Consider the following 19,236-nt stretch of genomic DNA (forward strand, 5'->3'; position numbering starts at 1 on the left):
GTGAGGTTGAGCCCTTCATTGGGCTCTGCACTGACAGCATGGAGCCTGCTTGGGATTCTCTCTCTCTCTCTCTCTCTCTCTCTCTCTCTCTCTCTCTCTCCCTCTCTCCCCCTCTCTCCCTTTTTCCCTCTCTCTCTCCCTCTTTCCCTCTCTCTCTCCCTCTTTCCCTCTCTCTCTCCCTCTTTCCCTCTCTCTCTCCCTCTCTCCCTCTCTCTCTCCCTCTCTCCCTCTCTCCCTCTCTCCCCCCCCGCACCCGCTCCCCTCAAGTGTGTGTTCTCTCTCTCTCAAAATAAATAAATAAAACTTAAAATGAAAATAAATGAGGGGCGCCTGGGTGGCTCAATCGGTTAAGCGTGGGTTCGAGCCCCACGTCGGGCTCTGTGCTGACAGCTAGCTCAGAGGCTGGAGCCTGCTTCAGATTCTGTATCTCCCGCTCTCTCTGACCCTCCCCTGCTCGCACTGTCTCTGTCTCTCAAAAAATAAATAAAAACCATTAAAAAAATTTTTTTAAAAGAAAGAAAATAAATGATTATAGTATTGAATTCTTGACTCAAAGGCTTTAGACCATTTTTTTCTGACAGCATCATTCCTATTTATGAAAGACACGCTTCCATAATGATCTTGGGATGTTGGGCCTATAAATGAATTCAGGTAGTGGTCACTTCTGCCACCACAATCTTCTCCCCCACAGACCCACTCGCTGTTCAGACAGAGCCACTCTTCAGGACAAGGACAATTTGTGTGCCTTTGTTGACCTCATTTCTGGCTGTCACTTGACAACTTGACCCACATGTTACTATGTTGCTGCCCAAAGCACCCACCTTCCTGTCATCGCGATTCATCCTCCTCACACATCCAGTTCAAGTGCATTACACGTCCAAAGTAAGGGACTTAGTGCTGGTCCATAAGGCCTTGCTGGGATGGCCCTGCCCTGCTATCTAACAACAAGCATGGCTCACAGATGATGCAGATCTCTGCTAATACAACCTGATGTCCCGGATGCTGTTTATCCAGAATAGTCAGGAGATGGGGCGTTCTAATTCACGGAGGAGTCTGCTTACCTAGACACTACCAGTTTTAAAAGAAAAATAAACTAATTTTGAAAGAACTATAAATTAACACAACAGCACATTACCAGCATGTCATAATTTTACCCGGCATTGTAATTACGTGTGTGTGTGTGTGCCCCACCTCTCCTGTAAGACCACAGGCTTCTGGGATGGTCCGTCTCAGTTTCTTTACTCCCTTTATGGTACCTAGTGAGTTGCTTTATATATTGTAAGTGCCAAAAAAAGAGTTTTTATTAAGTGAATGAAGGTACAGGAAAACTGTAATTTACCAACATGACTTTATTCTTCTTTGATGACTCATTAGGCCCTCCAGGGTCACACATTTCTTCAGGCTTATTATTATGTTTGTTATCTCTGGGGATGTTTAATACAGGCCACGTGGCTGACAGGGGAATTCTACAATGACTCGAAGATAGGATTCAGTATCTACGGACTCATTCCACGTCTATGTGTGTGTATTTATAGTCAAACACGAAGTGATCCCGCTTATTCCCTGGAAGAAATACCGCATCACAGTACAACTGTTTATGAAAATAGGAGATTACAAATAAAGAGTGTTAACTAGCTTCTACTTTTAAACCTTAACCAGATCAAGGAATTTATCTTTGAGATTTTTGAAAAGGTAGGATGTCATTAGTACCATTAATGTATTATTACCATTATTAAAGTCTAATTGTCAGATTATAATTTACTAGTGAATGCAAACATATTTCTCATGGTGTGCCTAATGTATGCCAAGCCCTGTGTTAGTCATTAGGGATACAATATGAATACATTTCGTGCCCTCAAGAAATTTAAATAATCTATCTTTAAAAATGTTTTATAATACAGACTGTTTTCCAGAACTTCAGATGTCACTGTAGAAAATTAGCTTGGGTATGATGTGACCCTTAACATACCCTATCACTCAAAAGACAATAATAGAAAAGAAAACAACCATGAATGTTAGCTTAATTACTTGGCATTAGTCTTTTTAAATAAACATTTTAAGTTTATTTATTTATTTAAAGAGAGAGAGCACTAAGCAGGGAAAGGAGAGAGAGAGAATCCCAAGCAGGCTCTGTGCTGTCACCATGGAGCTCGAGTTGGGCTTGAACACACAGACTGTAAGATCATGACCTGAGCTGAAATCAAGAGTGAAATGCTTAACCAACTGAGCCACTCAGGTGCCCTGGCATTAGCCTTTTTTTTTTTCCTAAAAAACTTAGCCTTCAGAATGCTCATTTAAGAATCTGGTTTTTGTACTTTAGAATGCTGGGTAAATTTTCTTCTGCACATAAGGTGATTTTCAGTTCAGTTCAGTACAGTGGCCCCCAGGACTTGGGGGCAAGTCACCTGCCCCAGGTAGGGAGGAAGCAACCATCACAGCACCTCACCCCCTTGGCTGATCTGTCTGTGGGTGTGATTGTGACCGAGGCAGCATGAGGGAGCCTAGCCCTGGGACTCAGGAGAACCCTAAATGGGGACATATGTTCTCAGTCCAGTTTGTCAGGAACTCTGATAAATGGATGTTGCCTTTCTTCCTGACAGCTTCCTGTAAACATGCTGATATTCATCATGACAGCAGGACTTTGCAATTCAATCTTCATATCTAAAACCAAGGGTTAGATGAAATCACTTTCCTGATACATATCTACTGAACACAGATCCCATAAGATGCTCCATCAAAAAGGTGGCTCAGAGCACAAGTGTGGTAAAGCTGCCCTCAGCACCACACTATGAACAGTCACAAAGCACATCAGCATATTAAGTGTTCTGAGAAGCCATATCATCAGAACACTGTGATAGCAGAATTTGTCAAAAGGGTTTGGCCGTGAAACCCATTCTTCTAGTTTTACCTACTGATTCACTTAGTATTCTGAGATACAAACTTTGGAAACAATAAATTATTTCTATACTCATTGGTTCTATAGCATCTTAAAGCAGAAAATAGTCTTAGAAAACAGAGTTTTGTAAGGTTAGGATCTCATAGCTAGTCAGTGGCCAAACCAGGTCCCTTTAATTTGTCCGTTTCTTACATTCTATATTCCAGTAACCCCAATGAATGAAATTTACTGTGAGGGCTCCAAAGAGCATCAATAATTGAAATCTACAGATTTTTCTCTAAGCTCCAGGGTTTACACTTTGGGGTAAATTCTCAGTTGAAGTAAGTTACTCATGATTAAGCAAAACTAATGGTCCATATCCATTGGCTAGGAAGGTGTTACTGAGCAGAATTCAAGAAACTAATGAGAAGAGGGAAGAGGGAAAATGAACAGCACAGAGTCCAAAGCCCAAGTAATTATCTCCTGGGTGACTAAGAGTAAATTCCTTTTTTTTAAATACTGAGTTCATGGAGATCCTTTGATTTTTTTTTTTCAAGTACTGAGTAATATATTCCTTTGGTGTCAGGATTAAGAAAAGAGAACTGATACTTGCTATACTGACCTCAAAGTCCAGTGTCCCTAGATAGTGTCTCCTTAATGCCAACTTAGAATAAGTCTCACACAAGGGACTTTGCCTTGAGTTTAAAGGACAAAGATAGTTTTAGGTTTCAATGTCTTCGCATGCCATTTGCTTGTAAGGACCTCTAAGTCTGGCGGCTGAGTAAACAGCCGCGCACGCTCCTTGCGGTGAATTGGCTGTCCCACAGTCCTAGCTATAGTACAGCCTAACCCCAAAGTAATTAAAGGACCAAGCAATTTGCATTCTTTTCCTACAAAAACTACTCCTGAGTAGCAGATGGCAAACACAAATGTTTTGCTCTAGAGACATATGGAAACCTCTCTGTTTCATAAAAGCCTCAATGAATATTAAATGCTGAATGATGCCATTCACGGAGAAATAAGATGTTGTGATAATCTCCCAAAAAGGCCTAATTAGGCCATATAGCTACTTGAGTTTCAGAAAGCAATACACGTGTGATTGGGAGTTCATTAGCAGTTTTTCTTAATCTGAATATTCATCCTCGCCCCAACGAATCACCTCTTCAGCCTTATTTCTTTAGCATCCTAGCATGTTGTCACCATCACTTATAATTGTAAATCTTAAAAATGAGTAATCAAAGAGTTCTACTTAATTTCATACTAACTGCTTCAGTTCTGCCTGGGGAGTGACAGACACGGAGTTTAAAGACATAAGGTTTTTATAGGCTCTGAAGCATTCAACATGCACCCTGATTAACTCCTTTTATAAGCCTTGCTGCAGTTAAATTGGGGGGGGGGAGTATATGTTTAAGATTATTTGGGAAATGATTATCCATATTATGTAGGAATTGGAAGCAGGAATATGACTGGATATGGCTCAAAATACAAAGCAGAATCTCATTTTTCTCTTAACCTTCTAGATTGACAACCTAATAAATTGCTGTTGCCATCACAGAGAGGACTGAAACTTTGCACTCCTTGGAAAGAGAGAAGTACGATAACTGAGTCATAGGGTGAATTGAATGCTATTTGGAACAAGGAACTAGGTGTCTTGGGCTCCTTTCCCCGCACCACACCCTGCCTGGCCTCCCAGAGCCCCACCAGGCCTTGGGGCTGTTGATAAATCCCCTTGATTCAATAGGGTGTTTGGTTCGCCTGGGAGACCAATGTCTGTAAAACCAGAATCCCCAAAGTAGGTCTTGGGTCACCTGTTTGTTACAGGGGTTTGGATTTAAGAGCCAAATGATTTTATAGACAAAAAGGGATCCTCTAAACAAACTCCCCTCATTTTACAGATGAGGAAACTGAGACACAGAAAGGGTGTTGTCCTTATTTAAGGTCACAGAGTTAGTGGCGGAGCTGGGAACAGAACCTCAGTCACCTGATGCTTAGTCCACTCTTTCCATCACAAAACTCCAGAACTTTGAAAGTTTAAGGCTGCTGAAGTGTTTAACCTTAGCAGCTTGCTGAAGTAGGCTAGAAAGGGGCCAGGTGTGTAAGTGCCTGTGTTAATTCTAGCTCTGGACCACCCATTCCGTCCTTAAGCAAACAGTTACTTCCTTCTTGCCTCTTCTCCGCAGTTCAGCATCAATCCCTTTGTTTAAGAGAACAACGCAGGGGCGCCTGGGTGGCTCAGTCAGTTAAGCCTCCGGCTTTGGCCTAGGTCAGATCTCAGGTTCGTGGGTTCGAGCCCTGCATTGGGCTCTGTGCTGACAGCTAGCTCAGAGCCTGGAGACTGCTTCCATGTCTGTGTCTCCTTCTCTTTCTCTGCCCCTCCCCCTATCATGCTCTGTCTCTCTCTGTATCAAAAATAAATTTAAAAAAAAAACTTAAAAAAAAAAACTAAAAAAAAAAAAGAGAGAACAACACAGAATTTTCCTGGATTCAGCTCCATGACTTCTGGAGAAATTACAACATAACCAACCACTTAGAGGTACTCAATACAAATATCGGTATGCACTTGACACTGAAACAGGTGGTGGTATTCATTTGTTGCTTCTGTAGCCTTGTCTCCTCCTCTTTTCTCTGTTTCTAGCAGAACCCCATGATTTAGGTTGAGCTTGACCCTACCCTCAGCCCCACCCCCATTAGTCTAAGCCAATCTCTTAGACTCTAGGGATTGATTCATGGAAGGACAGTCCAGTCCCATGGAACTCAATTTTAGGGTATTCATTTAAACTTTTGAGGAAGAGGACATTCTGTTTTGTTGAATCTGGAAGCAAGGAGTCTCAGGAGTTTCAGGAAGACATTTCGGAACCACATTGGGCTGGCCTGTTGAAATAAGTGTTACTTTGAGAAAGCATTGCTGAGAAAAATGACAGAGAGAAAAACCAGGTCCCAGGCATGTCATTTGAGCTGTCATTAGTTTTATATCTGATTGTTTTAGTATGTGATTAAATATTTTTTCTTATTCAAGCCATCTAGTTTTCTATTATTTACTTCCATAAGCATCTCAATACCTGTTAGGATGCTGATTGCAAATTTCATCATACCTTGACTTTGCCATTGAATAAAGTCCATTTTAAAGTTGGTCCTAAAAGGCTTTCTTTAATCACCCAAGCTTACAAGAAACCGTACCCAAAATGCATAATATTTTGTGCATATGCCTTATTTGACACAAAATCCTGCATCGCAATGTCTACGTAACTGAAAGGAAATGAATTTTACTAGAATCTTTTATCATTTTTTTGGTAAAATATTTTATTGTCAGAAACTGTATTATCTGAAGAAGAAATAATATAAGAGGTAGTGAAATGGATTTTTTTCCAATCCACCCTTCAGTAAGGTAAAATATTGATCCCAACTCTATATGCAGGCTAAGCTTGACCTCCCTTTTCTGTGGGCTGGACACTGCCCACAAATGGAGCCACTCAGAATTGTTGCAATTTGGGTGGCTTTTTCTGCATTCTAGATGATTAGATATTCACTCCTGATATCCAAGAACAGGTTTTGCCTTCATCTGGACATTGGCTATGGTCCTTGCTCATATTCTTTTTTTATAAGTTAAACAAAATAATACTTTTATTTTTTTATTAAATAGTTTATTACCAAGTTGGTTTCCATATAACACCCAGTGCTCTTCCCCACAAATGCCGCTCTCCATGACCATCACCCCCCTTTTTCTGTCCCCCTCCCTCTTCAGCCCTCAGGTTGTTTTCAGTATTCAAGAGTCTAAGTGCCTATATATGCTATAGATAGTCTCCCACTCAGTCATGTTCATTAACCCAGGCCTGAAGGATGCAGAATGTCTTCTCAACTCCTCTACACCTTTGTTATATACCTACTGACTCTGTTCTGAGAAGCTAGGTTTATAGAAATTTGTTGATCAAAGAGATACTGTAATTTCTTGCAGCATTTTTTTTGTACTATATCATTTTTATTTAACTTTTGCATCTGGTCAAGATATGCAAAATATTTAACCGTCTGTTTGGCAAGAGCATTTGATCAATCAGACTAGAAGCCTGACCAATCAGAATGTATGCCCAAATAATCAATAATGGACACCCAACCAATCAAAATGGAGGCCTGACCAATCTGAATTAAAAGCTAACCAATCAGAATGAACACCTGACCCATCAGGATAAATGAAGTGTATACAGCCAAATACCTATCTCCCATTTATTACTGAACTTGCCACTTATGTATTCTCCCCTCAATTAGCTGGGAAGCAAACTGAGGGCAGAGACCACATGATAGATCCCTTGGAATTCTCCAAGTAGCCTTGCTGAGCTGGCTTTGTAGAGTGAGCTTAAAGGATATTTGTTTAAATGGACATTATTCACCCCATGATTGCTCAGGAAACATCAGTGGGTGGAAAGGGCACAGTTTGTCTCTCTGATGAAGATAATTATAGAATTATCCCACTGGGATATCACTAAGCAAATAGCATGTTTTTGGATGACACACAGGTGATAAGAGGAATTGGTATTTTTGAGAGATTATCATTCAAAATGATCTTGACAAGCTAGAGAAATAAGATATACTTACAGAATGAATAACATATAAATATAACATAGAGTACAGCCAGAAAGGTATTTGTGAGGCCAAAAATACCCCAAGTCTTAGAGCAAATAATAAACTGAAGGTGAACCAGCTGTTTAAAAAACTAGAAACTGGCATGATAATCAGATGTTCATTCATTTATTTGACAACTTAATTGAGTACCTACTGGGGTACACAGTGAGAAAGTAGAAATGTCCTTTTCCTCAGAGAGCTCAAGTTGTAAGGGAGAAGACAAAGAAGTACACAAACTATTAGATAACAGAGAGAGAACTTATTCAATGGCTGAGTCATCAGTCAGTGAAAATAATCACCATGAAGGACATCTTTGTAGCCCACCGGGACAGCTGTGCTCAACAGATGGCACAGGACCAGGACCCAAGAGTGCTCGGACAGAAGTGTCAGCAAGCGGGCACACACAGATGATCACATGCTGCTTTGCCCCTGATGTTTCAGGACTATGCACGCTCCTGGATTTCATATAGGATATCGTTAAGAGGAGGAAAAGCCCCAATAATGATAGATACCAGTTTTGCCAGCTCTTGCTAAGTAAGGGTCTCAGCCAAATTTAATTTCACAGAGGCAGTTAAGAAAGGTAACTCTTCTTACACTCAAGTGCTATAGAGCAATTCAAAAACAGTTAAAGAATGCTTGAATTAATTTGAAAATTTGCCTAGAGAACACACAGACCCTCAAGAATATGTGTAGATTTTTGGGAGTCTTTGATCCCCAGAATGAATAAATGTGAGATGTGCATGATGCCCTTGGAATTGTGCAACATGGCAGTACTGAGGAGAGCCAGCCCAAGGACAAAGTGAACACGTAGAGGAGGGCAGCAACAAGAGAACACAGAAAAACCATCTGTGGCTCTGATCAAAACCAGCCTGGAGCTCACACAGACCTTGCACCATTCAGACCTCCTTTCAGTATCATTGCCCCACGCCATCAGAAAATTCATAGGGAAGAACTTAGGTTGACCCAGCTCAGCCTTAGTCCATCTCTTTGGCTGGAGGAGTAGAGTATCATGACTCACGGCCATCAGTGGGGGAGGAGCACTTACCAAAAGCAGGAAGAAAGAGTGCTGGCCTGACAAAAACCACAGAGAAAACTCCTTGGACATCTAGATTTACATAAGTCAAGCTGCCATGTATATGTTAACCTATCAAAGTTTCCAGTGAATATTTACAGAATCAGACTGACTATGCTCGTCTTCCTAGCGCTCTGCAGTGATGTAGCATTTCAAAGATGGATTTGGGCAATTGGCAAAAAGTACTGATGTGCTTTCCTCAGAGCACAGTAGCATGGATTTTTAGAAAGGGGTCCACCAGTGCCTCTGGGAGAAAGAAAGCAAGGTGGCAATCAGTGACCGGTTACATGTGGTACTCTCAGCTCTACAAATAGACTTATCCTCTAGGCCTTTGAGCAAAGTACCTGGATTAAAAAATTGGGGGGGGGGGCACCTGGGTGGCTCAGTTGGTTGAGTGTCAGACTTCGGCTCAGGTCATGATCTCAGGTTTGTGGGTTTGAGCCCCGCGTCGGGCTCTGTGCTGACAGCTCAGAGCCTGGAGCCTGCTTCAGATTCTGTGTCTCCCTCTCTCTTTGCCTCTCCTTCTTTCATGCTCTGTCTCTCTATCAAAAAAATAAAACATTTTTAAAAAATTTAAAAACTTTTTTAATGTTTATGTTTGAGAGAGAGAGAGAGCCAGAGCGTGAGCAGGGGAGAGTCAGAGAGAGAGAGGGAGACACAGAATCCAAGGCACTCTCCAGGCTTATGAGCTGTCAGCCAGAGTTCTACACGGGGCTTGAACCCAAGAACCGTGAGATTATGACATGAGATGAAGTTGGACGCTTAATGGACTGAACCACCCAGGGGCCCCTTGATATGATAGTACCATGCCTGCCACCAAATATCTCTAAGTAACATGGTTGTACAAATTTAAAAATTAATAACGCATAAAGAGAAAAATTTGGATTCTTCTTGAGAGAGGGCCCACATACCAAAATCTGCCAATGGTTCAACGGTGACACACAGACTAACCACCTAGAAAGCCCCAATATTATATATTTGGTAGCAGATAAAAACCGGGGAAGTGAAAATAAGACAATATTTTAAAAATTCCCATCAATTAACAAAATTCCCCTAGGAAATTTAGGGACTTTAAAATTCCTAACTCCAACTTTTTTTTTCTTTTTTTTTTCCTTTGGAGACAGAAAAAGCATGCAGGAGAGAAGGGCAGAGGAAGATGGAGAGAGAATCTTAAGCAGGCTTCATGCCCAGCACAGAACTTGATCTCACCCCTGTGAGATCATGACCTGAGCCAAAATCGAGAGTCAGATGCTTTCCCAACGGAGCCACCCAGGCGCCCCAACTTCTTTTCTGAACGTAAGTTCTATACCACATCAGTATGTTCTTATTCATACAGAAAAAGAATGGCAATAGTTGCATGCAGATAGTAGGGCTAAAATTTATTTTAAATCAGTACCCATTTTATTAAAGAAAGGTTTCACTGGTCTTTGAAGACTTTTTTCCTACTTCTTTCCCAGAATGAAAGTGAAGGTATAGAACTGAACTGTTCACACTTGTTCACTGGTTGGGGCCATATTCAGACTTGCCCAAGAACTGACTGGGGGTGGGGTCCCTGGGTGGCTCAATCGGTTAAGTGCCTGACTTCGGCTCCGGTCACGGTGTCGGGCCCTGTGCTGACAGCTGGCTCAGAGCCTGGAGCCTGTCTTCGGATTCTGTGTCTCTTTCTCTCTCTGACCCTCCCCTGCTTGCGCTATCTCTCTGTGTCTCAAAAATGAATAAAAAACATTAAAAAAAATTAAAAAGAACTGACTGGGGCAGGGAGGCTCAGCCCATGCCAGAGGGCGGAGCCCTTACCTGAAGGGGCAGAAATTGACATTGACCTCCTTAAAGCTTTGTTTTCATCAAGTTGGCTCTAGGAATTAGACATTTTATTAACAGCAACTCTCTAGGTACTGTATTACCAATAAGTGTGAGTTAATGACACATGTCATCTTTTTTCCAAATAGAAGGTGAAGGCTAATACTAAGACCAACTGAATCTTCTGCCACAAGACTAAGAATAGAATATCACTGACACTGTACATGAAGTCACAAGGCACTCAGGGTGTTTTAGAAAAGCCTGCTGTCGGGGCATTTGGGGGTCTCAATGGGCTGAGTGTCCACCTTCAGCTTAGGTCATGATCTCACAGTTGTGGGTTGTAGTCCCATGTCAGGCTTTGTGCTGATTGATAACTCAGAGTCTTCTTTGGATTCTCTGTCTCCCTCTCTCTATGCCTTTCCCTCCCTCTCTCTCTCAGAAATAAATAAACATTAAAATAAAAAAAGAACAAACCAACCAACGAATTAAAGGAAAGCCTGCCATCTTGTTTAACTGTCCCAAGTGGTGTCCTTACTCCACTAATAGTTTAGTCCACTGGTTTTCTTAATAACCCTCTCTAACCTTCCAGAAGGTGTTTCCTTAGATCTAAGGTAAATGCCTAGGCCAGTTGTTCTCCAATGTTTTGGCCTCAGGACCCCGTTATCCTCTTAAAAATTACTGAAGTGGGGTGCCTGGGGATTCAGTCAGTTGAGCTACCAACTCTTGATTTCGGCTCAGATCTCGATCCCAGGGTCATGGGATCAAGCCCTGCATCTCTGGGCTCCTTGAGCATGGAGCCTGCTTAAGATTCTCTCCCCATCTGCCCCCTCCCCTTTCTCTCTAAAAATAATTAAAAAATTGAGGACACTGAAGAGCTTTTCTTCATGTGGGTCTTATGTGTTGGTATTTGATATATTAGAAATTAAAAATGAGAAGGGAGAAGAGATGGGAGATAGAGCCCTGACTGGATAGAGTTTCTGGTCCAAACCTCCTTAGCCATTTCTTGCCCTTTGGCTTTCCTTGATCCAGGAAACTTCCCTTCCAGGAGAACTTGTTCTGGTTGGGTTTATGCCGGTAGCAAAGAAAGAGACCTTAATAATACATCCACAGAACAATTAGACTAATCTAAAACAGTAAATAAAGGATTATGATGATGACAGAATGCTTCTCCCCCCCCCCCACCTTCATTTGTCATCCATGGAGAGAGAGGGCTTAAGAAGGTAACTATCACCACAAACATTTCTACAATGCCTATGGATTTCACAGTGCTTTCATATCAAGTATTTCATTTAATTTTCTCTACAATCCAGCGGAATGCTTGTTTTATACCCATTTTACAGATGAGAAAACGGGGGCGCAGAGATTGAACAGTTAAGCCGCTGAGTCAAGACAAAATCCGAATCTCATTCTCGATTCCCAACGTCATATTTCGGGCCTCACGTAATGCTTTTCATTTTATAGGACACAGACCTGTAACACAAGTCTTAATATTTTCAATTCCCACATTTTTTATTCATCCTCTTGTCGTGAGAGGGGAACGGTCTGCATAACAGATCCTCTAAAATACCAGTCGTATTTGGCTCTGGTCTGTGTGGCGTGAAGAGATCACAGCTGGAGTTCAAGTTAGAGCGGCAATCATTCTTTTCGCGATCTGTAACTGAGGAGCTGCGGGAGGGGGTTAGGGGGTGGTGCTGGGCAGGAACTGCAGGAGAAGCAGATAATGCACTCTGCAGATAATCCACAGGCTGCGCCACAGCAGCGGGAAGCAAAGAAAGCATCTCTGCTCCGGGTCCAGATGGGAGAGAAACGGGAGTCGTGGGACTCAAGATTCCGAGGTCCGGATTTGAAAGGCGCTCACACACAAAGAAAACGGTGAACTTGAGTTCCATCGGCACGACGCGCAGAGTTCGAAAGGGGACCTTCCTTCTCGGCAGAGGTGGAAAAGTCTAATCCACCCGGTCACCGAGCCCAGAGCCGATCCTCTTTTATCCCTTGGGGCTGTTCGGGCAGCCTGCGAGGGGCACGCCCGAGACTCCTCAAAGGAACTACAAATCCCATCAAGCTCTGGGACGCGGGCGGTGATGACGAATCCCCCGCGGATTGGCCGCATGGGGCGGGGCGCGCAGGCCTTCTCCAAGGGAAGGGGCGGGTCTCAGGGCGGGGCGAGCGGCGGTGGCTCGGCGGACACGCCCCCTCGCCCGCGGCCCCCTCCCCGCCTCTCTCCGCCGCTTCTCTAGCTCCCCGGTCAGAGGGCCGGAGCGAGAAGATGGCGAAGACGTACGATTATCTGTTCAAGCTGCTGCTGATCGGCGACTCGGGGGTGGGCAAGACTTGCCTCCTATTCCGCTTCTCCGAGGACGCCTTCAACACCACCTTCATCTCCACCATCGGTGAGGGAGGGGCCGCGGCCGGGGACGGGGAGTAAGATGTGGGGGGCGGATGCAAAGCGGCCGGGGAGAGGGCTGGAGGAGGGCTAGGGAGCCCCAGGAAGGGGACCCCGGGGACGGCTGGGCGGCAAGGGCAGTGGGAGAGGGTGAAGGCGTGAGGGAGAGGGGCAGGGGTGAGTGAGGTTGGGGAGGGGGGAGGTGAAAAGGGAACTTGGAGGCAAAGGAAGGGGGAACCAGAGGAACAAGGACTACGGGTATTGGGGGGAAATGAGAGGGTTCAGGGAGTGACAGGGAAGGGTCTTAGCAGGACAAAGTGATGGTGGGGGGGAACAAACGAAATCTCATGGAGAAGGAGAAGAGGATAGTGGGTGTGAAATGGATTAAAAGACAGGAAAGAGGAAGGAAATGTGAAGGGGTATTGAAGCTTTGGGGAGAATAGGAGCGACGTGAAGTAAAAGAAGGGAGGGCACAAGGGACAAGAGAGGTGAGAACCCAACAGTCGGAAGGGAATTCAGGGGAATGAGTGAACAGGAGGTGAGAGCCAGGGGGCACTGCCACAGGAGGTCTGAACCGCTCCTCAGGGGAGGGGCAGAACAGAATTGCAGGATGAGGAGGACCTCAGAGTTCAGAGGACCGAGTGAGGGTAGGTGGTGGAGAAAGTAAAGGAGAGCTGGGTGTGAGACGATGCAAAAGGGGAAGCGGAATATACAGTAGGGGTTGTACAGAGACGAGGAGAAAAGGGGAGAGGGAGGGGAAATGGAAAGTGTGGGGCGCAGGACTTTGTGCAGTAACCCGAAACACTGCTCACCATTTTCTCCCTCTTCTTCCTTTGAATCAAGTGCGAGAGAAAGCAAAAAATGACTAATGGTAGAGTAATGTCTACAGAATATTAAATTGTGTGAGTGTTAACGGGTGTTAGGAGAATTGGTGACTCTTGGGAATGGTGTGGTCAGGAAAACATAGTTCCCTCCTTTACTCCCATCTCCTGAGAAGCAACACGTCTTAACTTTTTAAGTTCTTGGGCATGAATGTTTAGTAACTTCTCAGCAGAGGAATCGATCTTACATTCTGCCTGCCTCCCTACGCATTTTGCTTTGGTTTTAATTATTACTTGCTGAATGAATCACAACATGCAGTGTACCCCTCAATTACTTTCGATTGATTCAGTTTTTCCTGATCTTGGCTGGGAGCTGTCCTTTCTACTTGTGTACTGGCAAGACTTTGTGTTCAGGTAAAGAGATCTCGAACTTAACCATAAGCTGAAGAGCAATTCAAAGCTGGTATTTTTTTCTTTTTTTAAGTTTATTTATTTTATTATATTGAGAGAGAGAGAGCGCGCATGCAGGAGGGGCAGAGAGAGAGAGGGAAAGAGAATCTCAAGCAGGCTCTGCACTGTTAGTGGGCTCCCACCCACCGTGAGATCATGACCTGAGCCAAAATCAAGAGTCAGACATGTAACTGACTGAGCTACATAGGCACCCCAAAGCTGGTTTTAAGCTGCCTATTCAAGTGACCTTAACATCATTTCCTTTGTTAAATAGCTGCAGTTAATTAAGTACCTTAAGAATCTTAGTTTTTGGTTGTCTGGGTGATGTTTGTGGTTTCTAATAGTAGCTCACTTAAGCATCTTTCACATCGTTCTTACAGCATATTTCCCCACAAACTTCTGGGGTTCTTATGGGGCTAGTGCTATGGTAATAATTGTGTGTGAATATTGTATGTTTTAGGGATAATTTACCATAAAAAAATAATAGTTGGGAGTGCTCTTAAAATTAAGAACTAGGAAAGTCTATGGTTTGTTTGTTCTAGCCTCTTTCATATGGATTGGCTGCTCTGAACCACCCCACCCCCCCTTCCCCTGGTGTTATGATGTCTGGGCTTAGGGAAGTTTGCGTTGCAAGTTCTTGGCAGTCATTCTTGAGTGGGACTTTTTCTTTTCTGAGGAAGCAGATTTTAAATGTCATGTCTCAAGTATAGTCCCAAGAGATTTGGTGGGAGCTGTCACAGTGACCAAAGGACAGTAGTTTTTGATGCTGGCACTAATATCAAACCCCAGATAAACCTTTTTCGCGGTTAGATGCATAGTGCAGTCCAGATGATAAAGGACAATTTCTAACAAGTGGAGTGGGAAGCCTTTTGTCAGTTCTCTGTGTGGCCCTCCCAGAAGCATTCTCTGTGTCGAAAGTGAACGAGTCTCACTGAGGCTGTTTCTTTTAAGCTCCTTGGATGACTTTTGCTCATTATTATGGCTTTATTAGTCCCTCCCCCCCTTTTTTTTGCCCTAATTTTCGTTCCACATTTCCTGTAAGAATATCTGCTTCTTTTTGTGATAGTAGCTTTTAAAAATTACTTTTCATGTTGATGGCTTAGAATCTTTCTTGTGTGGATTTTTTTTTAATTGCAATTGGTTCTGTGAAGGGTTGTAGCCATGAAGGCAGCAAAACCAGTGTCCTGAAACTGTAGAACAGAAGGGAGATGTTAAATGGGGTGAGTCTCATACGTGATCTTGGCCTTTATATTTTCTGTGGGGTGGATGTGGTAAAGAGAGGCTCGGAGCTGTGTCTTCAGTTGATGTGGAGGAGGGGAAATCCATGTCTCTTACTTAGCCCCAGAGCCCGACAGGAAGTGGTATCACACTGCCTTTAAACAGCAGAAAAACTTATATACCTGAAACCTAATGCTTTGCACTTGAAATTAAGCTGGGAAAAGAAGGTAAATGTTAACACCATTCTAGTGGGAAAAGTTCCACACATTCTTCACTGACCACAAACGTAGGCTTGGAGTGTCCGCCTCTCTGGCAGCCATATCCACTCCCCCTCTCCTTCTCCCCATTCTCAGGTGATCTAAAGTTGCTGAGGTAAGAGTTGGTGGTCTGTCTCCTTCTAGTCATAATTATTTTTTGAGGTACCTGGCTGTGTAAGTTCCTGGGCTTCTCTGACTGGGTTTTGACAGGCTCTGCCACAGCTCTTTCCTGTCAGATCAGCCTCACAAGAAAGAGCCATTTCTTAACACCTGAGATGTGTGTGTGCGCACTTTGGTAGCTTTGTATGTGTGCTTGTTTCTCCCTGTGAAGATACGTGTTAAGTCTTAATTTTCCTTCGTCGAAGTTGAAGTTGTTTTTTTGAAAAGGCATCAGCCATCCTTAGATCTGTTTGATGGTGGTTTGGCCATCATGACAGGAAGGAGACAGTCATTTTGATTACAGATACCGTTGTCTCGCAAGAACTTTCTTCTTACTACTCTATGGTCCTGCTACCTTCTCTGGTATCGCGGCTCCCCTCATTTCCTTTCTGTTTTTGGGGGTGATGGAGGGTACATTTTCTTTCACCTGACCTGTTGGGAACCTTTCAGTTGATCAGTCAGATAATATTTGTTGACTATTGAGTAGGGACGTTTTATCCATTTGAAATTATAGGCCCAGTGCCTAGGACCAACCAGCCTTTCAATTAAGATGTTGGAGGACTGAAAAAAGTTATTCGATTAGCTTCCCCAAACCTCTTATGTAATCATAATTAATGTTTAATTAAATGTCTATAAAATGTGACATTAAGAAAACTAGGAAACAGTAATATGGTCGGCTATACATTCTAATTCATGTGGGAGTGGGTGCAGTTTAATATCCACATGAGGCCCTACTGACACCTTGGAGGGGCCTGTCCTGAGCAAGGTACTAATAGAACAGAAAGAGAAAAACGAGCCCCGTCCTTTAACTGGACAGTGTGAGCGTCTTCCCGCTGCTGTCTGTGCCCTGCCCTCCCCCCGTCTTCCTGTTAGGGTATTTCCTGAGTGGTTTCATTATTTAGTAGAGTCATAGTTTGACAGCAGAAAGAGTTCGAAATTATCTACTTTATACCCTTGCCCCAGTTTTGTAAATAGGAGCACGAAGGTTATGTTGACAGTATCAAGATCACAGAGCTGTGAGTAGCGGAGCTTCTAGCAAAGCCCTGAGTTCAAGTCTGTGTCACTTTTCACAGTTGAGCTCTTGCTGTTTTTGATCAGTCTGATCATCTCCATAAATCCAAGTCACCACCTTTTTCGGGGAGGAATTAGATTTTGCACATAAGCTTTCCTGTGAGGAATTTCTGCTGGGGTAACTCAACACATTATATCTGTCCTTTGCCCTTTCTTTTGTGTCTATAGTTTCAGGTTGGGAGATCAAAGTGCATCCTGTCATTAAAATTCCTTCCATGTGCAAAATAACTAATGGAATCATGTTAAGAACAGTGTGCTGGTTCATTGGCGTGGCCTGGTCTCCTCAGAGCACTTTTCCATGTTTTATTCTGTAACGTTGCATTTTTTTTTTCTTGGATTCATTTTTCCTAAAATCAGGGCTTGGCAGACTACGGCCCCTAGGCCAAATGTGGCTTGCAGCTTTTGTGCCAGCGATAAGCAAAGAATGCTTGTTCATGTTTCTAAAGGGTTATTAAAGAGTAAAACAAAGAAGAATATGCAATAGAGACCATATGTGTTCTACAAAGCTTAAAAATATTTACTTTATAGAAAAAGTTGGTCGACCTCAGCTTCAAATGAAAAACTGTTTTTGGTTGGTAGCAACTCAAGGCTTTTATCAAGACTTATTGACTGAAAAACAAACTCTGTCATATTTACATTTTTATCCAAGATGTTATCAACATTTGGCTGAGCATAATCGAGATATGTAGAGCAAGTTGATTTTAGTTTTCAGAGTTGTTTTCCTTGGTTTCAGACTCTCAAACAAAACTACGCAAGGAACATGCAACTTCAAATTGAACATTTTGTACATAAAGCCTTATTTTAGTGTCATTGTGTTCTTCCAAAGCTGTCAGTAGATTTTCCATCTAAGCGATAGCTTTGATAACCATACTATTTCAGAAAAAGTAGAACCTAATGTTTGATAATAAAGGGTTAAATTTACCTCCTCAATTAGTGTTCTAGTGCATGAGAAAAGCCATACAACAAATGAAGAGTGGGTGTGGGGAAACTGAGTCTTGGATACAATATGGATATGTCCTAAGAACAAGTGTATTTGAAAAAAAAAAAAAGAGTTTTGCCCACTGTTGTACATGGCAGCAAATCAGGGAGGAGGCTCTTGGGGCAACAGCACCGGCATTGTCTGGACCCACTGAGGAAGCTGGAGGGAAGGAGGTTTGGATGTTGTCTTAGAGGGAAATAAGTCTAGCCTTTGAAGACCAGGACAAATTTAGCAGTTGATCTTTGAATTAAATCCCATAACTGGATCTGAAAAGAACCATGGGACTGGAAGCGGAAGACCGGGAGCTGCTGGCATGTCCTGAGGCTGGCTCTAGTCTAGGCCTGCCTGCCTGCGCACAGAGCCATTCTGGGGTCCAGCTCTCTTGTGTGTACTATTAGGAATATTTTGCAGGAAAGAGATTTCATACAGGATGAGGGGAGGGTTAGAGTAGAGATGGAGAAGTGGATTTTCGGTGGTGTGTAATATTGTGGAATATAACGTAATAGGGAGCTTGTGAAATGTAAATGACCGATGAAGTGGACTGGTTCATGTGTGTTGTTGGGGAGAGAGCACAGTAAATTAGGGGGAGCAGTGGGTCTGCAGTCCGTTCATGTCCTGGCATCTGCCATTCCTAGTGTTCTGGCCTTGGTGAGTCACTTGTCCTTCTAGGCCTTAGTTCTTTCATCTCTAATAGAGTCTAATAATATTATACCAACTTTTCAGGGTGGCTGCGAATCGCCTGGGGCAGGAATAAAGCCTTTATTCGCCTTTTAAATCTCCAAGGCCTGTATAAAATGACTCATCAACTGAATGAATGAATGGCTGGATGGATGAATTGTGAAAGCACTATATGAGCTATAAAGTATTGCTTGAATTTTGGTTATTATTCTTTTTCATAGTATTATATTACATTACGTCTGAGATAAGATCAAAAGTGCTTAATTTGAATTCTCAACACAAGAATGCCAGTAGAAGATGTAAAGGGATGTTTAAGATTAGGTAAGATATCACTTATCTCTCAGTCTCCGTAATAAGCTGTTTAACACCCTCTTCCAACCCCCCACTGACATAAATACCAAATGGAAAATGAGTGGCATCACTGGGTTTGCTTCAGAAGGGCTTTCAGCTTTGTCTCTGCCCATTAGCTTCACACAATGCAACAGATGCCTATTAACAGTTTCATGCCCAGTTTTAATTAGCAGATGGAGCTCTGTTTGTGTCTGTATCCTGCCCAGTGCTTGTTTGAGTGACAAGGCAGTGAGTGGATTGGAACCAGGATGGGTATTTGGGTTGAATAAAACCAAATTTTGTTTTTAAAAAGATGAATATAAACATTTATTGTATAGAACTTCTTGTGTATCTCACCAGAGTAGCGTAGTGTCTAGAGTAAAACTCATGTTTGCAGTTAGGTTTTCCACTCTTGTTGCCGGTTTAAAATTCCATAAGGTAGAAAAAAATTACCATTTTTATGGCTTAAATAAAGGCTTTACTGTCATGAAGTGGCTTTCTTTGAAGACCCATTTCAAGATGTTGGCATGGT

The 19,236-nt window shown here is 42.9% G+C and overlaps 1 protein-coding gene across 1 annotated transcript in view; it reads left to right on the forward strand.

Annotated features, from left to right (window-relative positions):
• The first annotated feature begins 12,549 nt into the window (after nt 1-12,549).
• Nucleotides 12,550-19,236, forward strand: part of RAB8B (RAB8B, member RAS oncogene family) — a 54,930-nt gene continuing 48,243 nt past the window's right edge. The window contains exon 1 of the mRNA XM_029952678.1: nt 12,550-12,748. Coding sequence (XP_029808538.1) covers nt 12,625-12,748 — 124 coding nt within the window. The 5' untranslated portion in view covers nt 12,550-12,624. The remainder of the gene's footprint in view (nt 12,749-19,236) is intronic.

This window comes from Suricata suricatta, chromosome 9, assembly GCF_006229205.1.
Source record: "Suricata suricatta isolate VVHF042 chromosome 9, meerkat_22Aug2017_6uvM2_HiC, whole genome shotgun sequence".
Lineage (NCBI taxonomy): Eukaryota > Metazoa > Chordata > Mammalia > Carnivora > Herpestidae > Suricata > Suricata suricatta.